Genomic DNA, 21,480 nt, shown 5'->3' on the forward strand with positions numbered 1-21,480 from the left:
AATTGATGGCTGCTCTGAGGTAGGGCTCTAATTTTATTTTTTCCAAATGTGTGTCCTATGGTTTCTATACCATTTATTGATTAGTTCATCCTTCATCCACTGTCTTTATTATTTTTTTAAATAGATATTTATTTATTTGGCTGCGCCGGGTCTTAGTTGCAGCATGCGGGATCTTCAGTTGCGGCACGTGGGCTCTTCGTCGCGGCATGCGGGATCTAGTTCCCTGACCAGGGATCGAACCCCCGCCCTCTGCATTGGGAGCATGGAGTCTTAACCACTGGACCACCAGGGAGGTCCGTTCATCCACTGTCTTTAAATGCCACATTTAGGATCTGCTGATACCCTACAAATATATGGGTATGACTCTGGATTCTTTATTCTGATCCATTGATCTATTTGTCTATTCTAGCATTGATATCATGGTCAAGCGACTTGATTCTCATTGTTCTTGTAAAAATATTTCTTGGCTCTTCTTGTGCATTTTCTCTTCCAGGTGAATTTTAGAGTCAACTGATTAAGTAAAAAATCTTGTTTGGATGGGACTGTATGGAATTTATAGATTAATTAGGAGAGAACTGACAGTTACAATCTTGAGGCTTCCCATCCAGGACCATGATATATCTCTCCACTTATGCAGCAATTCTATGTCCATTAGTAAAGGATATAGCAGAGTATTTTCATATGGGGCTCTCTTGGTTTTTTGTTTGTTTTTGTTTTGTTTCGTTAGATTTATTCTTGGCTATTTTACAAAGAAATTGTAAAGAAGTCATTCTTTTTTGTGAATGGATTTCTAATTTCATTTTGGTTGGTGATTGCTGGTGTATAGTAGCTCACATCTGTGGGTATTTGCTGTGTGCCGTACACTGATTTAAGCATCTTATCTCATATAATTTTCACAGTAAGCCTGTGCCTAGATCCTAATATTATTTCTGTTTTATAGGTAAAGAAACTGGGCTTTAGAGCCCAGTTAAATTGCTCATGCAAGATCACATGGTTACTGGGTGGCAGAGACAGAACCCCTGAGCCCACACTCCTTTCCACTATCATACACAGCATGCCATCCACCTCATCCTACTCTGGAATTTGTTGCAATAGTTTTAGTTGAGTCTTTTGGATTTTCTAGGTAGACAGTTATAGTGTCTGCAATTAAAGACCATATGTATTTCTTCTTTTTCCATGCCTCTTGTTAGGTACATAGTTTTGTGAATCAGTGTTCATCATTTCTCAGGAAGGCTGACCTGGTCAGTTTTTCCTTTAGCACTGGAACATATTGCCATTTCTTCTTCTTGGGAGTGGATGAAGCTTGTGTTTAGAGGCCATATAGATGGAAAATAGAGTGTAGAAACTCTTCTCCAACATATCTTGTTAAATGCAATAGATTGAATGAACATATGTTACTCCATTGTACTGTGAGTCTTTGTTTTTAATGTAGTTAATTTTTTCTCTTTATTAACTCTGCCCTTCCATTGCTCAAGTTTCTAATGTGGCGTGTGGGCTTAGTTGCTCCGCGGCATGTGGGGTCTTATTTCCCCAACCAGGGATCGAACCTGCATCCCATGCATTGGAAGGCAGATTCTTAACCACTGGACCAGCAGGGAGGTCCTTAAGTTTCTGCTTCTTGAGTGGAATTGGTTTATTTGGGAAGAGCAGCCGCTACCTCAAGCCTCCACTTGTTTAGCCTGGGCCAGGGTCTTATATGCTTGGCCAGGCTGCCCTTTCACCACTGGTTAAAATGGAAAATGAACATTTTGTGTTTCTATAGAGGAATTTCCCAGCTGTTGAACTGTACTCCTCTGTGGGGCAGCAGAAAGCCTGCTTTGTTGTCCTTGTTTGTTAGAGTTGCAGTGGGAGGGTGAGCCTTGGGAGGCCCAGCCTCTGGACACTCTTTCCAGAGCCTGACCTTTTAGGTGGCTTACTTGCACCATCCTGTCCTGATGCACATGGGCTGAGAGGGGCCTGGGTTGTGTGTGTGTGTGTGTGTGTGTGTGTGTGTGTGTGTGTGTGAGTGTGACAGACAGACAGACAAAACAGGCAGGCAGACAGACGGACACTGGGACAGGTGTTCGAGGCCTCTGCCCGCTGTGGGAATCAGGAGTCAGTCTTGCTCTCTACTGGCTGGCACCTAATTGGGAGAAAGATCCCTCCCTTCTGATCTGGGGCTTCCTGTCCTAACCTCAGGCTACTGGTCCATCCCAAAGCTTCAGCCCAAGGTGTGCCAAGACCGCCATTGCTGACACCTGCTCCAGCAGGCAGCTCATTATCGGGTCCACTTGTTCTTGGCCGTGAGTCAGTGGGCAGGAATGTCTGGTTATGTTGTGTTTTCTCTCACAAGATGTAAATAATATGCTTTTCCCTTTAAAAAGTAGCACATGCTCATTAAAGAAGATTTGGAAAATAAAATTTAAAAGGAGAAAGAATTGCTAATCACTCTGTTGCCCAAACACAGTCACTTAAAGCATTTTAGTGTGTTTCCTTCCACTCTTTCCTTTCCTACACACAGGCTATTTTTTTAATTGAGGTATAACATTATATTAGTTTCACATGTACAACACAACGATTTTATATTAGTATACAGTGCAAAATGATCACTACAATAAGTCTAGTTACCATCCGTCATCTCACATAGTTACAAGAATTTTTTTCTTGATGAGAACTTTTAAGGTTTACTCTCTTAGCAACTTTCAAATATGCAACACAGTGTTATTAACTATAGTCACGATGCTGCACATTACCCCCCCATGACTTATTTTATAACTGGAAGTTTGTACCTTTTTGCCCCCTTCACCCATTTCTCCCATCCCCTACCTCCTCCCCTTTGGCAACTACCAGTCTGTTCCTTGTATCTATGAACATGGTTTTTCATTTTGTTTTGTTTTGATTTGATTCGTTTGTTTGCTTGTTTTTTATATATTCCACATATAAGTGAAATCATATAGTATTTGTCTTTCTCTGCCTGACTTATGTCACTTAGCATAATACCTCAAGACCCATCCATGTCACAAATGGCACGATTCCATATTTTTTTTATGGCTGAGTAGTATTGTGTTGTATATATGGATACCACATCTTCTTTATCCATTCATGCACCAAGGCACACTTAGGTTGTTTCTATGTCTTAGCTATTGTAAATAAGGCTTCAGTGAACATGGGGATGCATATATCTTTTCAAATTAGTATTTTTGGGTTTTTAAAAAATAAATACTCAGAAGGGAATTACTTGATCATATAGTAGTTCTATTTTTCATTTTTTTGAGAAAACTCCACACTGTTTTCCATAGTGGCTGCACCAATTTACATTCCCACGAACAGTGCACGAGGGTTCCCTTTTCTCCATACCCTCACCAGCACTGGTTATCTCTTGTCTTTTTGATAATAGCCATTCTAACAGGTGTGAGGTGATATCTCATTGTGGTTTGGATTTTCGTTTCCCTGATGATTAGCGATGTTTAGCATCTTTTCATGTGCCTGTTGGCCGTCTCTATGTCTGCTTTGGAAAAATGTCTGTTCAGGTCCTCTGCCCATTTTCTAATCATATTTGGTTTTTTGCAATTGAGTTGTAAAATTGCAACTTTATATATATATATATCCAAAATTGCAACTTTATATATATGTGATATATATATAATATAAATATATATAATATAAATATATATCCAAAATTATATATTTTGGATATTAACCCCTTATTGGATGTATGCTTTGCAAATATTTTCTCCTATTCAGTAGGTTGCCTTTTCATTTTGTTGATGATTTCCTTTGCTGTGCAGAAGCTTGTTAGTTTGATGTGGTCCCACTTGTTTATTTTTGCTTTTGTTGCTTTTGTTTTGGAGTCAGATCGAAAAAATCATTGCCAAGACTGGTGTCAAGGAGCTTATGGCCTATGTTTTCTTCTAGGAGTTTTATGGTTTCAGACCTCACATTCAAGTCTTTAATCCATTTTGAGTTAATTTTTGTGTATAGTATAGGATAGTCTAGTTTCATTCTTTTGCAAGTAGCTGTCCAGTTTTCTCAACACCATTTATTGAAGAGACTGTCCTTTCCCCCATTTCATATTCTTGCCTCCTTTGTAATTTAAAAAAATTGGTCTTATTATTCTTTAGTTTTATGAACAAAGTTGTGTTTACCTTCCCCTCACAAGTTATTTTTAAAATAGTTCTGTTAATGCTGTTTGTACCCTACTTTTTTTTCTTATAATAGTATCGTAAACATCTTGTCTATATTCTTTGGGAAAATCATTTTAAATGTTTGTGTAATATTCCATTAAGTAGATGGACCATCATTTATTCAACATGTTTTTGGTCTTGACCCCTTAAAGACAAGGCACATCCTTCTTTCCCTTTTAATCCATTTTGATTCAATCACCCATGAAGTTGGCTAACCTTCTTTTGAATTTATATTTTCTGTCTGCACCATCTCTTTGAGGTAGTGGTATGCCAGTTGCTATGTGAAATGGAACTTCTTTTCATTTGCCTTAAACTTTACTCATTCAAGCTTCAGATAGGCTTCTTGGTCTTGTTATCCTTTAGTTTGATGAATGAAGTTGTGTTTACCTTCCCCTCCCTGCTCTTAAGCTTTAGTTCTGTGCGCTCCCTCCGCAGCCGTTACAGGCAGGCACTGCTATAGATGGTAGGCCCCACAGTGTGCTCCTGCCCCCATCACTGATGTGACTCTCGGGTCTGTGGAGAGCATTCAGGTGTATATTTCCCCACTGTGAGGTGGGATGTTTGCTGGTAAGAACAACACTTCTTTGTCTTTCTTTTTTTTCCTTCCCAAGTACATCTATTTCCCTTCCCCTTGGGTGGCCTGGGGTGCCCTGTTGGCTGGATCTTAGGAACTGGCTGCCTCACCCTTCACCTGCCCTAGACTATGTCTCTCCTCTTCCTGACTTCTGTTGACCTCCTGTTCCCACTCCACTGGTCCCTCCCTCACAGTGCTGTCACTTGCACTTCTGCTCCTGGCCTCTCCTCACCCAGTGAGTTTGTGTGACCTTCGCACTGCATTCATGCTTTGGGACTTAGCCGCTATAATGATGTCAATGGCGCAGGTTAGCAGATGGCGGCAACAGCGATGAGACCTGACATGTTCTAATGACTCTCTCCTTCCCACCCTTGCTGGCCGAGCCGATGGAGGGGCAGAGGTTTCCTTGAGGCATTTTAGGAGGGGGCCGAGGGAATTCGGGGGTCCCCAGGTGCCGATGAAGCCTGTGACCTTTGCTGCTATAATATCAGTGTTTCACAAGCAGGGCGGTTCGGGAGCCCACTTGCAGCCCATCAAAAATTGATTTAATTGCAATTTTTCCTCCAATTAGGAGCACTGGAGCCTGACTAATTGGAGTAATAGAGAGTAATAAGGCTCAGATAAAAAGCCTTCCTCGGCGGCCTTTGTATCTCGTGTCAGTGCCTGTCAGAGGTCAGAGAGCTTGCATATTCTATTAGGCAGCCCGGCCTTCATTTGTACAAATTAGTTTACCCAACAGTAATTAAAATGCCAATGCGGGTTGAAGAGAACTGAATACCCTTGATGGGCATGTTGGTGAATGATGTGACAGCTCTGGTGGCCTCCCTTGCCAAAGTGTGTCAGCCCCAGCTCAGAGGCGGCTGGGGCCTGGGCCAGCTGGGCAGCTCCAGGCCAGCCACGGGGCACAGCTGCCGAGCACGCCCCTTCTGCTGCCCCTCCTCAGAGCCCCACAGTCGCTCCTTTCTTCTTCCAGGTGGAGTCGTTTGTTCACTTGTCCGTTTGTTCATTCAATAAGCATTTGAGTTTTCAATATGTGTCAGGCATGATACTAGGTGCTAGGGAGAGAACTTATGGGGCACGGGGTGTAAAATCACCCGGGCTCTGGAATTAAGACTAACTGGGTTCAAATTCTAGTCCTACTAGTTGCTCCCTATGTGAGCTAGAGCAAGTTACGTTACCTCTCTGTGTCTCAGTGTCCTCGTCTGTCAAATAGGGAAAGTGGTACCTGCTACATAGAGTTACAAGGATTAGACAGGGAAATGCTTTTGAAACACTTGCTCAGAACCTGGCATGCGGGCTTCCCTGGTGGCTCAGTGGTTAAGAATCCACCTGCCAATGCAGGGGACATGGGCTCGAGCCCTGGTCCAGGAAGATCCTACATGCCGAGGAGCAACTAAGTCCTTGTGCCACGACTACTGAGCCTGCGCTCTAGAGCCTGCATGCCACAACTACTGAGCCTGCGTGCCGCACTATTGAAGTCCGCGTGCCTAGACCCCGTGCTCCGCTTACAGGAGAAGCCACCGCAGTGAGAAGCCTGCACACCGCCAGGAAGAGTAACCCCCGGTCGCCGCAACTAGAGAAAGCCCGCGCGCAGCAATGAAGATCCAACGCAGCCAAAAATAAATTAATTAAATAAGTTAAAAAAAAATTAAAAAAGTAAAACGGCTGAGAGCCTATTAAAAAAAAAAAAAAGAAGAACCTGGCACGCAGCAAGTGCTCAGTCAATTCCTAATGTAATTAAGAGGGTCTAAACTAAGGCAGAGGCAGCAGGGTCTACCTTCTTCTCACCCTGTCCACACCCAACTAATTTTCCTTCATACTTTCCTCTCCTCTGTTCTGTATCTTGCTATTTTCTATTCCTCAACTTGAGTACCAGAACCCCTAACCTTCCTGGTCTCTCTCATGTGAGGGCTCCTACGTCTACTTCTTGGGCTTGATGATGATCTCTGTGATGCCAGGTTTGCCTGAGTTGGGGCCAGGAGGCCAGTATGGTAGGTTGGGGATCTGGGCAGGGTCTGGGACTGGATCCCAGACCAGAAATTGTAGAAGGCTGGCTTCTGATAAGGGCTTTCTGGTCCAAAAAGAGTAGAGTTTGTGGAGTCAGAATGACTTTTAGACGCTCAGGGTGAGAGAGTGCATGCACTTGTGTGAGAGCATGTGTGTCTACACGTGTGTGGACATTTTTAGGTATTGCTGGTACTTCTCATCTGTTATCTGGTTGCACTGCTTATGAGGGACTTCACCGTTCCAATGATGTATGGCTGTGTCATGTGTCATTCAGGTCTGAGTCTGGTGATTTGGGAATTACTCCTCTAAGAAGCAGAGGGACCCCCCTCACAGCTCGTGTGACTAGCTTGCCCAGCCTTATTGGCTGTGAGCTCTGGAAGGCCCTTTCAGTTGAGGCCCCCAGGTTTGTTTGGGGTACCTCTTTGGGGCCAGGCGCCGTGCTGGGCACTGGAGTACACAAGAGCCACCAGACAGTCCATGATCTCAAAATGAAGATGGGAAGATAACCCCCCAAATACCATTTGTCTCATGAAGGCGAGATCAGGGTGTGGCAGGACTTAAGAGGAAGGCCAGTCAAGCCACCAAGCAGCCAGCAGCTCCTGCCTCTGCCTGTTTGGCACAGGTTTGTCATCCCTGTCCCTGGACAGTTCCTGTGGTTTGGATGTGAGACTTGGTGAACGTTCCAAGCAGGACCTGGCTACAAATCTGCTTGACTGTTGCATACGTGGTTTTCTTTTTTTTTTACTGAGTGTTATATTTGATTAAACTCTTAAGCCCTCATAAATGCCACAGAGACTCTCTACTCTCCCTCCTGCTCCTCCTCCCTGCTTCACATGGTTAAGCAAGGGAAAAGGGCAGCTTTTGGAAAGAAATGTTCATGGCCGTCATGTCCAGGCAATGAAGAAAGGCCCTTCTCCTGGAGGCAGAGGGCCGGGGCTGGGCCGGGGCTGGGCCGGGGCTGGGCCGGGTGGGCAGGGACAGAGGGCAGGAGTCCAGGGCCAGGTGTTCCCATCCCTGGCCCGGCCTGCTGGGGGTCAGAGCTGTGGGAGCGGCAGGGATTCAGTTTCCAGGTGCCTCCCATCTCTTTCCATTGACTTACCTTGACGCTAAGTTAGGCCTGTTGCCTGTCAGAGGCCTGCCATAGGCCTCCTTAAGAGATGTCTGTATGTCTGTGCTGGCGCCCCTCACCTGGCCCCCTACTCCTCAAAAGTCTGGAGAGCCCAATTGCCCGCTCGAATGATTTCTAAGTGGCTATTATGTTTCCAACCCAAAGTAATTGGCTTTACCAGTTATTAATGGATTACCCTCAGGAGAAAAATGTTGGTGGGGGAGGGAAGTGAGGATAACACCTGGCTTTGTAGTTTGGGGCTTCAGTGTCCAGTGGCTGCTTCCCAGGCTGGGAGTCACTTGGGGCATGATGGAGTGGCTGTTTTAGCATGTCACTCTAGTTTAGTGGCTGCTGGCATGCCTATGGGTTGAGAGGAAGCTGGGAAGACCGAGCATGTCCCTAGAGAAGTCTTGACTTGAGGCATGGATGCTCCAGGGTGGTTCATGTGGCCTTTTTGTCAGCCTGGGGTTGAAACATAGATCCCTGCCCTGCAATTTTGATTGTAAATCAGTGGCTTGGCCAATGCCTGCCCTAACATCTCCCCATCAGCAACTAGCAGGCCAACCCCCCGCCAAGCCAAAGCCATCGGCTTCTCAGAGCCCCGACTGCGGAAATCCACCTCCCCACTGACGTGCTTGGGATCAGAGAGCCACAGGTGCTGGGCAAGGCCAGGGCCAATGGACTGCTGTCCCACATTGCTAACATGTCATTAGTATGTCCAGTTCCTCCCCCCATGCCCAGACGTGTAGGGACATGGCCCTTCCCTGCCCCAGGGCTCCTGAGTGACATAACTGCTTTCAGCTCTCTTGTTCCAGTTTAGATTTTCAAGCCCAGGGTTCCTGCAGGCTCCCCCTCCCAACCCCTTCCAAATCCTCTAACAAAGGAGTGGTCTGGCGTGTGGGTTCAAGTTCTAGTCCTAGCACTGTGGCCAGCCTGGCTCATTGCACAGATTTCTTCTCACTGGGTTTGGGCCTCCACTTAAAATGAAACTCTGCAGATTGTATATGTTGAACTTTTTAGGGGTTTAAGAGAGACTCTGGGAAATACTGAGTGTTCCTTCTCTCCTGCCTTTTGGCAGTGTCTGTCATTATCCTTTAAACTCTGTCTGACTCCTGTCCCACTCCACAGCAGTCCTGCCTGCCTGGCCCCTCACATTCCCTACTTTCCCACCCTCACCTTTTCACATTGTTACCCACCTTTCATAGTTCGCCTTTTCTCAGTTTGGTGCCTTTATACCTGCCTGGTGCTTGTACCATGTTACCATATTCCCCCAGCTCTTAAAACCTTCGGTAAAGCCCCCCAGCCTCCCTCACCTCTGACCAGGGAGGGCATCCCCTTCCGGCGCCCAGCAACCTATTCCCAGGAGACCATTTCTGTGATGTGGCATTGTGAACTTGGTGTTCATACAACCGAAGCCCAACAGGCTTGCTCTCCCTTGGCCTCAGTTGCACATCTAGAGATCCATTTTTATGGTGGGCAGAGACCACCCAACCAGGTCTGAGCAGCAAACTCAGCTATTGAATCCATGGGTCCTCTGGCCAAGCAGCTCTGGGAGGTTACAGCCCTCACTGTGCTTCCATATGGTTTTCCCACAACTTCTCTGATGGCTCTCTTGGCTGCTTCTCTCATCCTGGCTTAACCCCATGATCCCCTGGAGAATGAGCACAGCACTTCCAATTGTATAGCCATTTCCGCCACAAGTTCTGACAAGCCAGACCTGACTGCTCTCCTTTTGTTTGGCAGCTCCTTTGTGACAGGGACAGCTTGTTGTGGGCACTTCTCACCCCTAAGAATCTGGGACCTCAACAGGTAAGAGATTCCTGAGCCCACCATGGCTTCCAGGGTGGGCGGGGCTGGAGCGGCTGGGAAGCAGAGGAAAGCTGGCTGAGCCAGCCCCTGGTTCAGTTGGTCGAGTGGTCCAGGAGGATGCTGGAAGGACCCTGCCCCAAAACCCACTGACAGCCTCCGCTGTGGCCCCTTCAAAGGGCACATGGAATCATTTGTTAGCTTGAGGAGACTGTTGAAGTAATTTATAATAGGTAAATAATTTCATGTAGAATTTATGATAACAACAACAGTTTGGATGTATGATACTTCTTCTCTAAGGAGTGCCTGACTCTGTGGCTATATAAAATCCCATCTATCCTCAGAGATGATTTTTCTAAAATAAAGAAGTTTTAGAAGTGGCCTACAGACCGGTAAGAAGAACAATACAGACCAGTTAAAATATATCCAGTTTTTATTCACAATTCTCTGCCTTGGCAGGCTTGACACATTCCCATCTGATTACCTGCCATTCTGTTGGGGTTTTTTTAATCTTTAATTTTGACCTAATTATAGATTCACAGGAAGTTACAAAAGTAGGAAGGCGAGGTACCTGTGTAACATCTTACATAATATCAAGTCTAGGAAGTTGACATTGGTACAGTCCACAGACCTTTATCTGATTGTACTTATTCGTGTGTGGGATGTGTGTGTGTGTACGTATTTCTTTGCAGTTTTATCCCATGTGTAGAGTCATGTAACTGCTACCACAGTCAAGATAAAGAACTGTTTGTTCCATCAGCACAGAGACCCCTCATGTACCCCTTTATAGTTGCACTCATCCTCCTCCGCTCCTCCACTCCTTCTTGCCCCTAACCCCTGGCAACCTAACCTAAGTGAAGACCACTTAGGTGCTCTTCATCTCTGTCATTTTTCATTTTGAAAGTATTATATAAATCAAATAACATATCTAACATTTGGAGATTTGCTTTATTTTTTTTAACTGAGCGTAATTCCCTTGAGATCCACAGAAGTTGTTTCATGTGTCAATCGTGCTTTATTTCTTATTGCTCAGTAGTATTCCCTGGTATGGATGTACCAAAGTTTCTTTCCCCATCGACTAGCATTCACCCACTGAAGGACGTTTGGGTTGTTCTCAATTTTCTGACTATTGCAGATCAAGTATCATAATGTTCATATTATGAACATTTGTGTATAGGCTTTTGTGTGGACATAACGTTTTCAGGTTTCTGGGATTAATGCGGGGGAATACAATTGCTGGGTCATTGGTAAGTGTGTGTTTAGTTTTTTACCTGCCAGACTATTTTGAGTATCTTTACCACTTTATATTCTGACCCCAGTGTCTGAGAGATCTAGTTTCTTCACATTCTCAACAGCATCTGGTAGTGTCACTGTTTTTTGTTTTTTGGTTTTTTTAAATTTATTTATTTTTGGCGTGTTTGGTCTTCATTGCTGCGCACGGGCTTCCTCTAGTTGGGGCGAGCGGGGGCTACTCTTCGTTGCGGTGCGTGGGCTCTAGGCGCGCGGGCTTCAGTAGTTGTGGCTCGCGGGCTCTAGAGCGCAGGCTCATAAGTTGTGGCGAATGGGCTTAGTTGCTCCATGGCATGTGGGATCTTCCCGGACCAGGGCTCGAACCCGTGTCCCCTGCATTGGCAGGCGGATTCCTAACCACTGCGCCACCAGGGAAGTCCCTGTTTTTTATTTTAGCTATTTTCATGGATGTGTTATTTAATTGTGGTTTTAATTTGAATTTCCCTAATAGCTAGTGATGTTGAACAAGTTTTCTTGTGCTTATTTGCCTTCTGTATATTCTCTTTGGTGAAATGTCTGCTCATGTTTTTTGCCCATTTCTAACTGGATTGTTTGCTTTTTCACCGTTGAGGTTGCAGAGATGGACATTTCTGCTGAAAGTCAGTTTTATTTAGTCACATAGCTGGACCTTATGCTTGGCATCAATATTGATCTGGGCCTGGGATGGCGGACAAGCTGGGGCAGGGAGGGTGTACACCACCGCACTGTGACCCAGCTTTATCTTGAAGGTTGAGTAGTCTTTGGCCTCTTCTGCCTGTGGTTGCCTTGGTAGGGATGCTTCTGGGCACAGATTTATGGTCAGGATGGCGTTCTAAGGCACCAGCTGCCTCAACAGTATTCTCTTATGAAATCCCTCGACCTCACTAACCCTAAACACTGGGTCTTTACAGAACTCAGAAAGGACCCAAATGAAAATGGGCACAAGACAGCTATGGCCTCAGTTCTCACTGAAGCCAGACAACAGATAGCCATTGCACCCTTACACCAGCCTGAGGCAAGGCCGCCCTGGGCATCACTTGGCTTTCCCTCCTCTCTAGCTCCCAGACTCCCCTCCTCACCACTGAGGAGCCAGGCCTTGCTTAAACATCTCTTCCATTCCCAGGGAAGCCTGGAGGACCAGTGGTGCAGGGACTGAGGGAAAGATGCCCTGGTGGAGGCATCTGCTTTCGGTGGGAGGAAACGGATGGACAGGACGACTGTCTGTAGCTGTCTTTCCCAGAGAAGCCCAAGCAGATAATAAAGCCATGTAGAAAATAGGATTAAGGTAATGAACAGGCAGGACAGAGTTTGATCTTTCAATAACGCCAAAGCCTGACTGACAGGCCAATCTGGAAGGTGGAGCGGCATCGCCGGCAGGACTCAGTTGCGGGCGGTGTCTGGTGCTGGGTGGATTCTTTGCTTTTAACCTGTCACCGCTGAAACTTGAGGAGTTCTGGGATTTTCTCTTTTATGTGTGTGCTACAGCTTGCGGGGGAGGAGTACCGGAGGGGCAGTTCTGCTCAGAGCATCGCCCCTCCAGGGGCTGCCCTCGGGATGATGGTGGGGGCTGGGACGCGGCTCAGAGGTGCAGGCAGCCTGCTGGGCACCAGCACACCCTCATCTGTGTCTCTCGGGTACTGGTCCTCAGGCAGCCTAGGCTGCTTTTCACAGTGCCTGGAGACCTCTTTCAAGGTCACCATGGCTCCCTCAGCCAATCCTTTGTTCATCAGGATTCCTGGAGACTCTGTTCTCCCTCTGGGCTAGGGATGGGGAGGTGCTAGCTGGAGCACACAGGTCTGAGAGCAGCCGTGGGCACAAAGCCATTGCCTAGATGGTAAGGAACTTGGCTGTCCCCCTCTCCTTTCCTCCTTTCCTGCCCTTCTCTCTCCTAGAGCTGGGGACGGGCCCAAGGACAGGGGATTTCTAACCTGTCTAAATCAGATGGGAAGAAAGATGGAGTCCTTCACCCAATTTGGACGTGCTAGAGTGTTCCTGTTTCTGAGGATAGATGGCATTCAGGCCCAGTCCCTGGCCCCCAAGGGCCCTATCCTGAGAGACTGTACCGATAGCCAACCACTGAAGTATCCCTAGCTAGGCCCTGAGGAACTGTGCCAAAGCCATCCTGTTCCTGAGTTTGGGTCTGAGGAATTAAGGCCCATCTTGTGTTCTCCATCTGCATTTGATCAGGGCCCTTGGCTCAGCCCCAGGGAAGGTGTTATCTGTGTGGGGGCTGCTGGAAGACCCCGGGGGTGGGTGGCGGTTCTGACTGACTTGACAACACATCAAGCCAGTGATCTTCCCCTGGGTTTGCCCTTGCTGTGGATTTTACCTTTCCTGCGAAGGTACATTTGAGCTGGATCTACCATTGGTGCCCTGAGATCAGGGCACAGTGGGCAACCCCAGTGGCAGTGGGGAGGCAGGCACCAGGATGGAGAGGCCTGTGATCTCAGCATTAGAGATGTCACAGTGGGTCCAGCTGTGGTCCTAAGCCAGCCTGGGGACTGTTGGGTAAGGAAGTCGGTAGGGGTGGGTTTTGGCGACTTGGCTACTCCTAGGGCATTGAGGGTTTGAGTCCTTGGCTAGGTACTGTGCTGCTCTGTATGTGTGTGACCATATTCATGGCCCCTGCATAATCCCACCTCATCTCCCCTTCCCCTTCAGGCCCGCATCATCCCCAGTTCCCCATGACTCCTCCATTTCCATCCTTAGCCCTTAAATCTCCTCTTTCTCAGCAAAGGCAGGGGCAAAGAAACTTCTCACATATTCTGACAGACACCCTATATTTTTCCCCTCTGAGCTTTTGCTCTAGCTGACCCCTGTGCCTGGGATACCCCCTCTCTGCCTACTGAAACCTTGCTCATTCTTCAGCATAAATAGCACCTCCACCATGAAGCCCTCCCTGATCCTCACCCCTGTGGCTGGAATTGGTGACCCTTAGAGCATTCATAGGGCCCCCTTGATGGCCACCATGTGGCCTGGTATAGCTTCCCTTCAGGCTGGGAACTTATCTTGAAACCCTGGACTGAACACCGGAGACACATATCATGGCATCCCATGGTGTTTGGAATGACAAGGGGCGCCTGGCTGCAACCCTGTCTGCAGAAAGAACTGGTGTCCTGAGCGCAGGCTGGGCCACTCTGAGGGCACCATTAGTGCCCATCCCACCCAGGTGTGGCTTTGTCTCTGCCCCCGCCCTCCACCTCCACCTGGGGCAGGGGGCCTGGCCCTCAGTCGGGGTGATTATGGGAATTGCCCCTCTTTAAAGTACCTGCCTTCTCCTTTGAAAGTATTATTGACAGCTTTTCTCATTTTCTTTTTTCTTTACCTCTTTGAGGAACCCTGTAATTTCTTTCTCTTTCTTTCTTTCTCCCCCCACCCCTTCCCTTTTTCTTTCTGGTCCCCTCTGTCGTCCCCCCCCAACCAACTCTTTGAAATTGGCTCTCTGCCTGCTGACACCAAACTGATACTTTGCGTTTCACTTCTCCTTATCCCTTTATGGCAACAGATGTTGAAATTTTGTATCCTTTTATCTGCCGGGCTGCCCCTTCCTGTAATTACGGTCCTCTTGTTAGCAGTACAAAGTGGGCTGCCCGTCTGCCTGGCCTTTGAGCCACTGTGTCTGAACACGTGTGCATGTGTGGGTGCTGGGGCTGTGCACGCGCACATGCATGCATGTGAGAGGCCTGTGCTTGGGGAGGGCCCTTCCCACTCACCTGATGGGACTGGGGCAGGCGAAGCTTCGGTGGGCTTCTCCTGGTCTCCATGGACTCTGTGGTTATCCTTGGGACCTGTCTGCCTCCTTGATTCCCTCCCCCTCCCCACCAGGGGGCTGGACGAGGATAACCACCCCCTGCTCTCCTGCCGGCTGAGCAGTGAGCACCCGGAGGCCCATCGTGGTCAGGAAGCCGGATCCCACCACCTTGTGCCCCTCACATACCCACGCCTCCAGCCAAGCCAGGTGCCCCAGCCCTGCACCTCTGTTGTTGCTGGCCCTTCACCTGAGCCTTCCCCCATCTCCTGTCACTGCCTGTCACAATCCTGTCACTCACTGAAGAGATGTTCTTTTATCTGTCCCCTTACAAAAATCTCTTTTCATCTCTCTTCTGGTACCCACCGAGCCACCCCTTGTATTGTTGGTTGGATAGATGACAGACTTCTCTCCCTCCCTGGACTGAAAACTCCTTGAAGAAGGGACAGTATCTCCCTCAAAGTCTTATCTCACATCTCCCCGCAGTTTCTATTAGGCACAATGCCTCGTATACAGAAGGTGCTCAGTAAATGGTTATTGATCAAAGAAAGGAAAAAAGGGAAGGAGAGGGTGGAAAGAAAGAAGGGAGCAAAACCCTCCTATTTTCTTAGTGACCATGTTGGGTCCAGCTTATACCTTCAGGCCATCTGTCCCCTGGGGGCACAGAAGATGTAGGAAGGTGGAGTGTTTGTCACCCTTCCACCCTCTCACCAAAAGCCATCGTTGCAGTTTTGCAGTTGCACGTGCCAGATGGGGTATCCTCACACCCAAACAGATGCAGGAATGAACACCCACAGAATCTCCAAGGAGCATCATCAGGAACCCAGTGTGTTAACAGTGGCTGTACATGGTGTGAGGGCCATGGGCATTCTTAGATGTGGGTGAGGAGGTAGAGCCAGGATTATCTTACCTCAGGGCAGTTTATAGCACAGGAGGACTTTCTATGGGCCACGGCTTGAGCTGGGAGCTCAGGCGGGCCAGGCAAGGGAGGCGTGTGGAGGCCGGGATGAGGGAACTCAGAGGGAGGAAGGCAGTGAAGCAGGTCACCCGGCTTCCCTGGCCTGCAGGACCCAGACTGGGGGTAGGGTGGAGGGGGGCTTCCAGGGACTGACCCTCTGTGTCCAACTCCAGCCTGGTGCTTAGGGCCTCTCCCAGACAGGGCATCTGGGTCTTCAAGGCCAGTGCCTACCTACAGTTAGCTGTCCCCACAAAGATGGTGATGGGGTGGGGTATAAGTATCTTATTTAAATTTCCTCCTCCCTGACTGTCAGGAAGTTCCTGTCATCCTACTTTCCTCCAGCTTCAGTGGAGTTGCCTGGGCAGCAGGTTGGGATGGGCCAGGGAGATCTGATTCCCTCACCTGATCCCCTCCTCAAGGGTCCCTGGGATGAGGCCACACTCTGCTTGCTTTTCCTGCCCAGGTACTCTGGGGACTCCTGGGGGAAGCCACACACAGCCAGGCCTCCCCGGCCTGTGTCTCATTCATCAGGCTCACAGGGGCAGCCCCATCTGTCTTTATCTTTCCCTGGGTCAAGAGAGAATTGCTGGAGTCAGGCTGGGGGGAGGCTGGGGTGGAGGCCCCCCAGCCCTCAGTGGCTCCTGGAGGCCCCGGCTTTGTGCGCAGGAGTTGGAAGGGAATGGACTTTTTGTCTGGCCCTCTATAGTGACAGAGCTGGCCCTTGCTCCTGTCTTGGCCTGAGGCTCTAAGCGGCAGCCCCTTTCCCACACAAGTTGTGCGACAGCCAAGGCTCTGCACGCCCCCCTTGCGCCCCCCACCGTGAGAGGCCGAGAGGCATTCTTAACATTCTTTCCAGAGAAAAGGGGTGAAACGTCTGAATTTGGGGGTCACCACGTTATACAAATTGCAATCTAATCGTTTTTACAAGAACGCACTTGCAGTAAGAAAAGGAACCCGGAGGAGGGGCTGAGGAGACAAACAGCTTGTTTTGTCCCCCTTCCCCCCAAAGTTTGGGGCTATTGTTGAGCTCATCTTGCTTCCTCCACCAGAGCAGTTGAGCTAGAGTTTTCTAGTTAAATTGGTCCTGTGGTGGGGGCCACGAAGGGCCCACGGTGCCATTTCTGTTTGTTTTCCCAAATCAAAGCCCCAGCGGGGCTCCTATGGCACCGCTGGGCTGCTATTTGAAGAGACGGGCCATTTCCCAGAGCCTGGTGTGTCAGTTTATGCTCTGAACTTAACCTCACAGGCACTGCACAACAGAGCCTCGAGGGTCCCAGGCCCAGAGGCAAAAGAAACTGTATCTTTTTATTGGCCCATTTAAAGTGTGTGTGGCCCTTTCAGAGAATCAGAGAACTAACATGGCAGAAACTCCTCAGGCCCGGGCCAGGCTGGGCTGGCAGACAGGGGGCTTTGGGGACTTGTCCTGGCCTCCAGGGGCTGGTGCTCGCTCGGCCTTTGGGTCTCCCCAGAGGGTAGAGTTCTGTGTTTCTTATTGCACACGCTGGCATGACACTTTCCAGCGGTGGCTCAGATACCACCCTGCCTGGGCAGGGGCCCAGGGTGGCAACTCGGTCTGGGTGTGGCCCTTCTGCTGCCGACCCTCAGTCCATGGGTGCCCAGCTCTCCTTCCTTCTGAACCCTGGGACCAGGGGTGGGCAGGTAGAGCCATGCTGGGCTTCACGCCCCCCAATCTCCACTGCCTTTCATCTTCTATTTCAAACAGACAAACATGAAATTACTTCTACAGATTAAAGGGGAGAGCTCCTCAGTCATTCCTGAAGGCCTCACTAATGGAGGGGGCAGGGCCCCTAAATCTGGAAGGAGGGAGAACTGTGGAGCAAAATAGCCCTGACCCAGTGGACGAGACAGACAGAGAGAGACAGAAAGAATATGACCCCAGGCCCTCTCAGGGCTGTGGCTTGCCCAGGGGTGGTGAATCATGGCTGGTGGCCCATCTGGAAAGGTGGGCCTTCTTGGGAGCTGAGGTTAGTGATCTCTAGGAGATGCTGATCTGGGGAGAAGGCTTTCTGTCTGATCCCTCAGCACACAGAGGAAGAAGCGCTTCTCTTGGAAGGAGGCTGGGGACCTGGGTGCTGACTTAAGGCCTACCCACCCCCCCGCCCTGACTGGAGAGCAGCAGTGCTCTCGCTGGGGGTCACCGCACTGCCCGGGACTCGTGGGCAGAGTTGGGCAGAAAAGAACCCACAGCCTCCTCCTTTACTCCTTCAGGGAAGATGGCGGCTCCACTGAGGAGAAGGGAGGTTGAGGGTCAGAGAGTCTGTGTGAGGTAGAAGGACTGGAGCTAAGGTCCACGTTCACACATGTGGCTGGTGGCCTCGTCTGCCTCAAGCTCTCTGGTGAAACCTGCCTGGGCCGAAGCTGGGCTGGTGAGACCACAAAGTCCTCCCTAACCCGTGCCAGGGCCTCTCACCTGGGTGTCCCTATGAAGTGTCCACAGCCCAGTTTCTCCCGTCACGTCACGGGGGAGAGCCCAGCATCTCTTGGGTGAAGCTGAGGGATTTGGCCTGGAGCGTGTCCCCTTCTTCATTCCCCCCAGTCATTCTGCAGAAACTCACCGCTTCTACCCGTCCCCTAGCCACAGGAATTAGCGGGTACACTTGATGTTGAGGGGTAGTTGCTAGGGCCAGGAGGCCCCCCTACGTGGTTGCTAGGGGTCTGGCATCGGGGCGAGGGGGTCTGCCCACTGCCGCGGTCACGGAGGGAATTACACAGTCACAAAGAAATTGTTCTTCTCGGTAATCTGCTCTCGGCCACCGAGAGGGGCAAGGGTGGGGGGAGCAAGCTGGAGCCCAGCAGGCTGGTGGCTGTGATCACAGAGGCGTGCTAGCCCCGGGCCGGGGGCCAGCCGGGCCAGGAACACCAGGGACCAGCCTGCTAAGCTGCTTTCTCAGCGATTTCTCTCCCCAGACACAAAGGTGTTTACTTGTTTTAACATCTCCTGGGACTCCCCTTCTCCCTTTGTGTGGTCTTTATCCCCAGTGAGGTTTGAGCCCCAGATTACAGGCAGGAATTAAGGCATTGGACTCAGGCAGCGCAGAACCGCATGACCTGCGGGATCAAGGCGTATAAAGTAACCAAGTGTGTGTGTGTGTGAGGGGGGCCGACCCCTTCAGCAAGGCCCATTCATCGTCCTGAGGAGGAGTGGCTGGGCGGCAGGCAGCCAGCGTGCAGGTGTGATGGAGGGGCTGCTGGTGGCTGACTGAGGCCTTCAGCTGGGGGAGAGGCAGGGACTGGGAAGTGGGGAGAGGGGTGGGAGTCTAGGGCATCTCCTCCTTTGGCCGCCCTCCTAAGGGAATCTAGCTCAGGAAGGAGAGCTGCATTTCCCCAGGAACTGATGCCATTTGAAGGTTAAAAGAATGTGTGTGGGCCAGGGTGGGACAAGCTCTCATCCTCTGCCCTGCCTCTCTTCCCAGTGGGCAGCTGATGACGCACCTGGGCGGTGACTTTCCCCCAGGGGCCGGGGTGCTGGACGTCATGTACGAGTCCCCTTCCACACTCCTGTCCTGTGGTTACGACACCTACGTTCGCTACTGGGACCTCCGAGCCAGTGTCCGGTGAGTGTGCCGGGCAGGAGGACAGGTGGTGAGAACCCCACGCCAGTCCTGGCCCTCCCTCCAGTCCTGGCGGGCCCAAAGGAGAGGGACAGAGACTCTATATCAGGGGCTGGTAGAGAGCAGCTGACAAGGTCAGATCAAGCTTAGACTCCCCACCTTGGCGGCCCTGGTCCTGTGACCCGGGAGACCATAGCCACCAGGCCCTGATAAGAGCCTTGGGAGCCATCAGGGTGCTGTCCCTCAGCATTCTGTCCCAGCTTTCTTGAGGCCTTTCTTGCCTCTTAAGTCTGGTGACACACAGCAGCCATGTGATGCGCAAACGAGGCATAAACCTGCCTGGGGCCAGGGACTTGCTGAGAAAGAGATCTTTACTGAGGAGGCTTTCCCCCATTAAGTCTGGTTTTAAAGGAATTTGGTGATTCGGCATCTCTTTCTCCCAGCCAGAGTGGCTCCCTAAGGCCTCTGGGGAAGCTGGGGTGGAGGTGGAGGGCACCCCCAAACCTCCCCCTGCATCACCTCCTCCCGGACAGGAAGTGTGTCATGGAGTGGGAAGAGCCCCACGACAGCACCCTGTACTGCCTGCAGACGGATGGGAACCACCTGCTGGCCACTGGCTCCTCCTACTACGGTGTCGTGCGACTGTGGGACCGGCGCCAAAGGGCCTGCCTGCACGTAAGCGTCCTGCCCACCGCAGGCCTCCTGGATGCCAGGACTTGTTACTGGGGGCTGCGCTGGTAGTGGGTGTGCCTGGAGGGGGTGGGAGGAAGACTACAGTGGCCCCTGTCCCCTGGCACTGGGCCTGGGAATCCTGGGTTAGGGATCCCCCGGCTCCCGGTGGGGACGCTCTTGCCACTCCTGTCCCTCCCGTGCAGGCCTTCCCTCTGACGTCGACGCCCCTCAGCAGTCCTGTGTACTGCCTGCGCTTCACCACCAGGCATCTCTACGCTGCGCTGTCTTACAACCTCCATGGCCTGGACTTTCAAACCCCGTGACAGGGCCACCCCAGCCTGTGGGCCAGAGGAGCCAGCTACTCAGGGACCTCTGCTGCCTGCAGGGTGCAGTGATACCTCCTCCCCGGCCCTGCCTGGGTTCCTAGACCTGTGACCATGGTACTCAGGCACCTTAAGATAAAGGCTGCTGACTCCTGGGCACTGGGGTTACCCAGGGGTGCAATCCCTCTCAGGAACCAGTTGGAAAGAAGGGACCTGCTGCTGCTCAGCTGAACTTAGCCGGGCCTCGCTTCCCTGTTGGCCAGAGCAAGGATCTGGCCTGGGGAGAGAGGCCCACCCCTTCTTAGAGCCGGGCCAGCTCACCACAAGAGTGAGGTGAGGTGCTCCAGCCTTCCCAGTTGGTCCCTTCCTGCCCCTTCCCTGGAAGGAGAGGGGAGGCTGCCAATACCCTGTGACACCAGCCTCCACCTCAGTCAGACCCCACCCTTGACCAAGCTCTTGGGCTGGGGACTCATTCCTGGGGTACTGTGGCCTGGTCTTCCTTTGAAACCAAGAAAGGACAAAGGGAACCCCGAAATTCTGAATGAGTTCTGAGCCAGCCCAACCTCAGGCTAGCTATTGAGACATGCTAAAATGTTCATTTTGTAGAAATAAAGCTTGACTGTTCACAGATCTGGTTCCTCACTGGCTGGCAAGACCCCAGGGAGAAGGAACAACAGATTTAAACTTGGGGTTGGGCATGCTAGGGAAGGGTAAGATCTCGTGGCTCAGTGTCTCAAAGAACAAACGTTTCTTTTCTTCAGGAAAACCTCTCATTACCCCCTCCACCCCTTTGGCCCTGGTGGTAGGGTGGGTGTCACCTGTGGGGTATGGAGGGGGACTGTGGAAAGGCTCCTGGCTGCTAAGCTGCTGTCCGCCTGCAGTGACCTCCTTCACCCTACTCCAGCGCTCCACAATGCTGCAACCCTTAGGCTGGCTTTACACCCACAGCGTCTTAATATCCTGGACTGTTTCCAGGTTTTCTGCAGTTTAAAAACTTCTTCCTCACTCACCCTTCACTTAGGGTCTACAAGGTAAGGTAGCACAGGGGCCCTTCCAGCCTGGTTTTCCTCTGAGTTTATGCAAACAGGTTGGGGAAGACGCCCTGCCCTACTGGGGTCAGGGCTCCCTGATCCTCTTCTCCATCTAAGACCCACACCTCCCTTTATGTGGAAGGTTCTATATTGAAGGTCCCTAGGCTAGAGGAGAAGGAAATGTCATCAGCAGCACCCTCCCTGGGGGCAGAAGCATCAGAGGTGGACAAGAGGGCAGTGCACCCACAG

General features: G+C 50.4%; 1 protein-coding gene across 10 annotated transcripts in view; it reads left to right on the forward strand.

The window, feature by feature from the left end:
- The window catches only part of FBXW4 (F-box and WD repeat domain containing 4), a 101,325-nt gene that overhangs the window by 65,000 nt on the left and 14,845 nt on the right, over window positions 1–21,480 (forward strand). For 3 of the 10 annotated variants that reach the window (XM_082425177.1, XM_082425173.1, XM_082425175.1), the window contains 4 exons: window positions 9,596–9,661; window positions 19,068–19,208; window positions 19,739–19,880; window positions 20,081–20,828. The exons of 3 other annotated variants lie outside the window; for them this stretch is intronic. In XM_082425177.1, the coding sequence (XP_082281303.1) occupies window positions 9,596–9,661; window positions 19,068–19,208; window positions 19,739–19,880; window positions 20,081–20,200 (469 nt within the window). In that variant the 3' untranslated portion in view covers window positions 20,201–20,828. Of the gene's footprint in view, window positions 1–9,595; window positions 9,662–19,067; window positions 19,209–19,738; window positions 19,881–20,080; window positions 20,829–21,480 lie in introns of those variants that run through there. 4 more of the 10 variants (XR_014253473.1, XM_082425176.1, XR_014253471.1 and 1 more) reach the window with 4 other exon arrangements.

The sequence above is a fragment of the Balaenoptera physalus genome, assembly GCF_965194825.1.
Source record: "Balaenoptera physalus genome assembly, chromosome: 14".
NCBI classification, from domain to species: domain Eukaryota; kingdom Metazoa; phylum Chordata; class Mammalia; order Artiodactyla; family Balaenopteridae; genus Balaenoptera; species Balaenoptera physalus.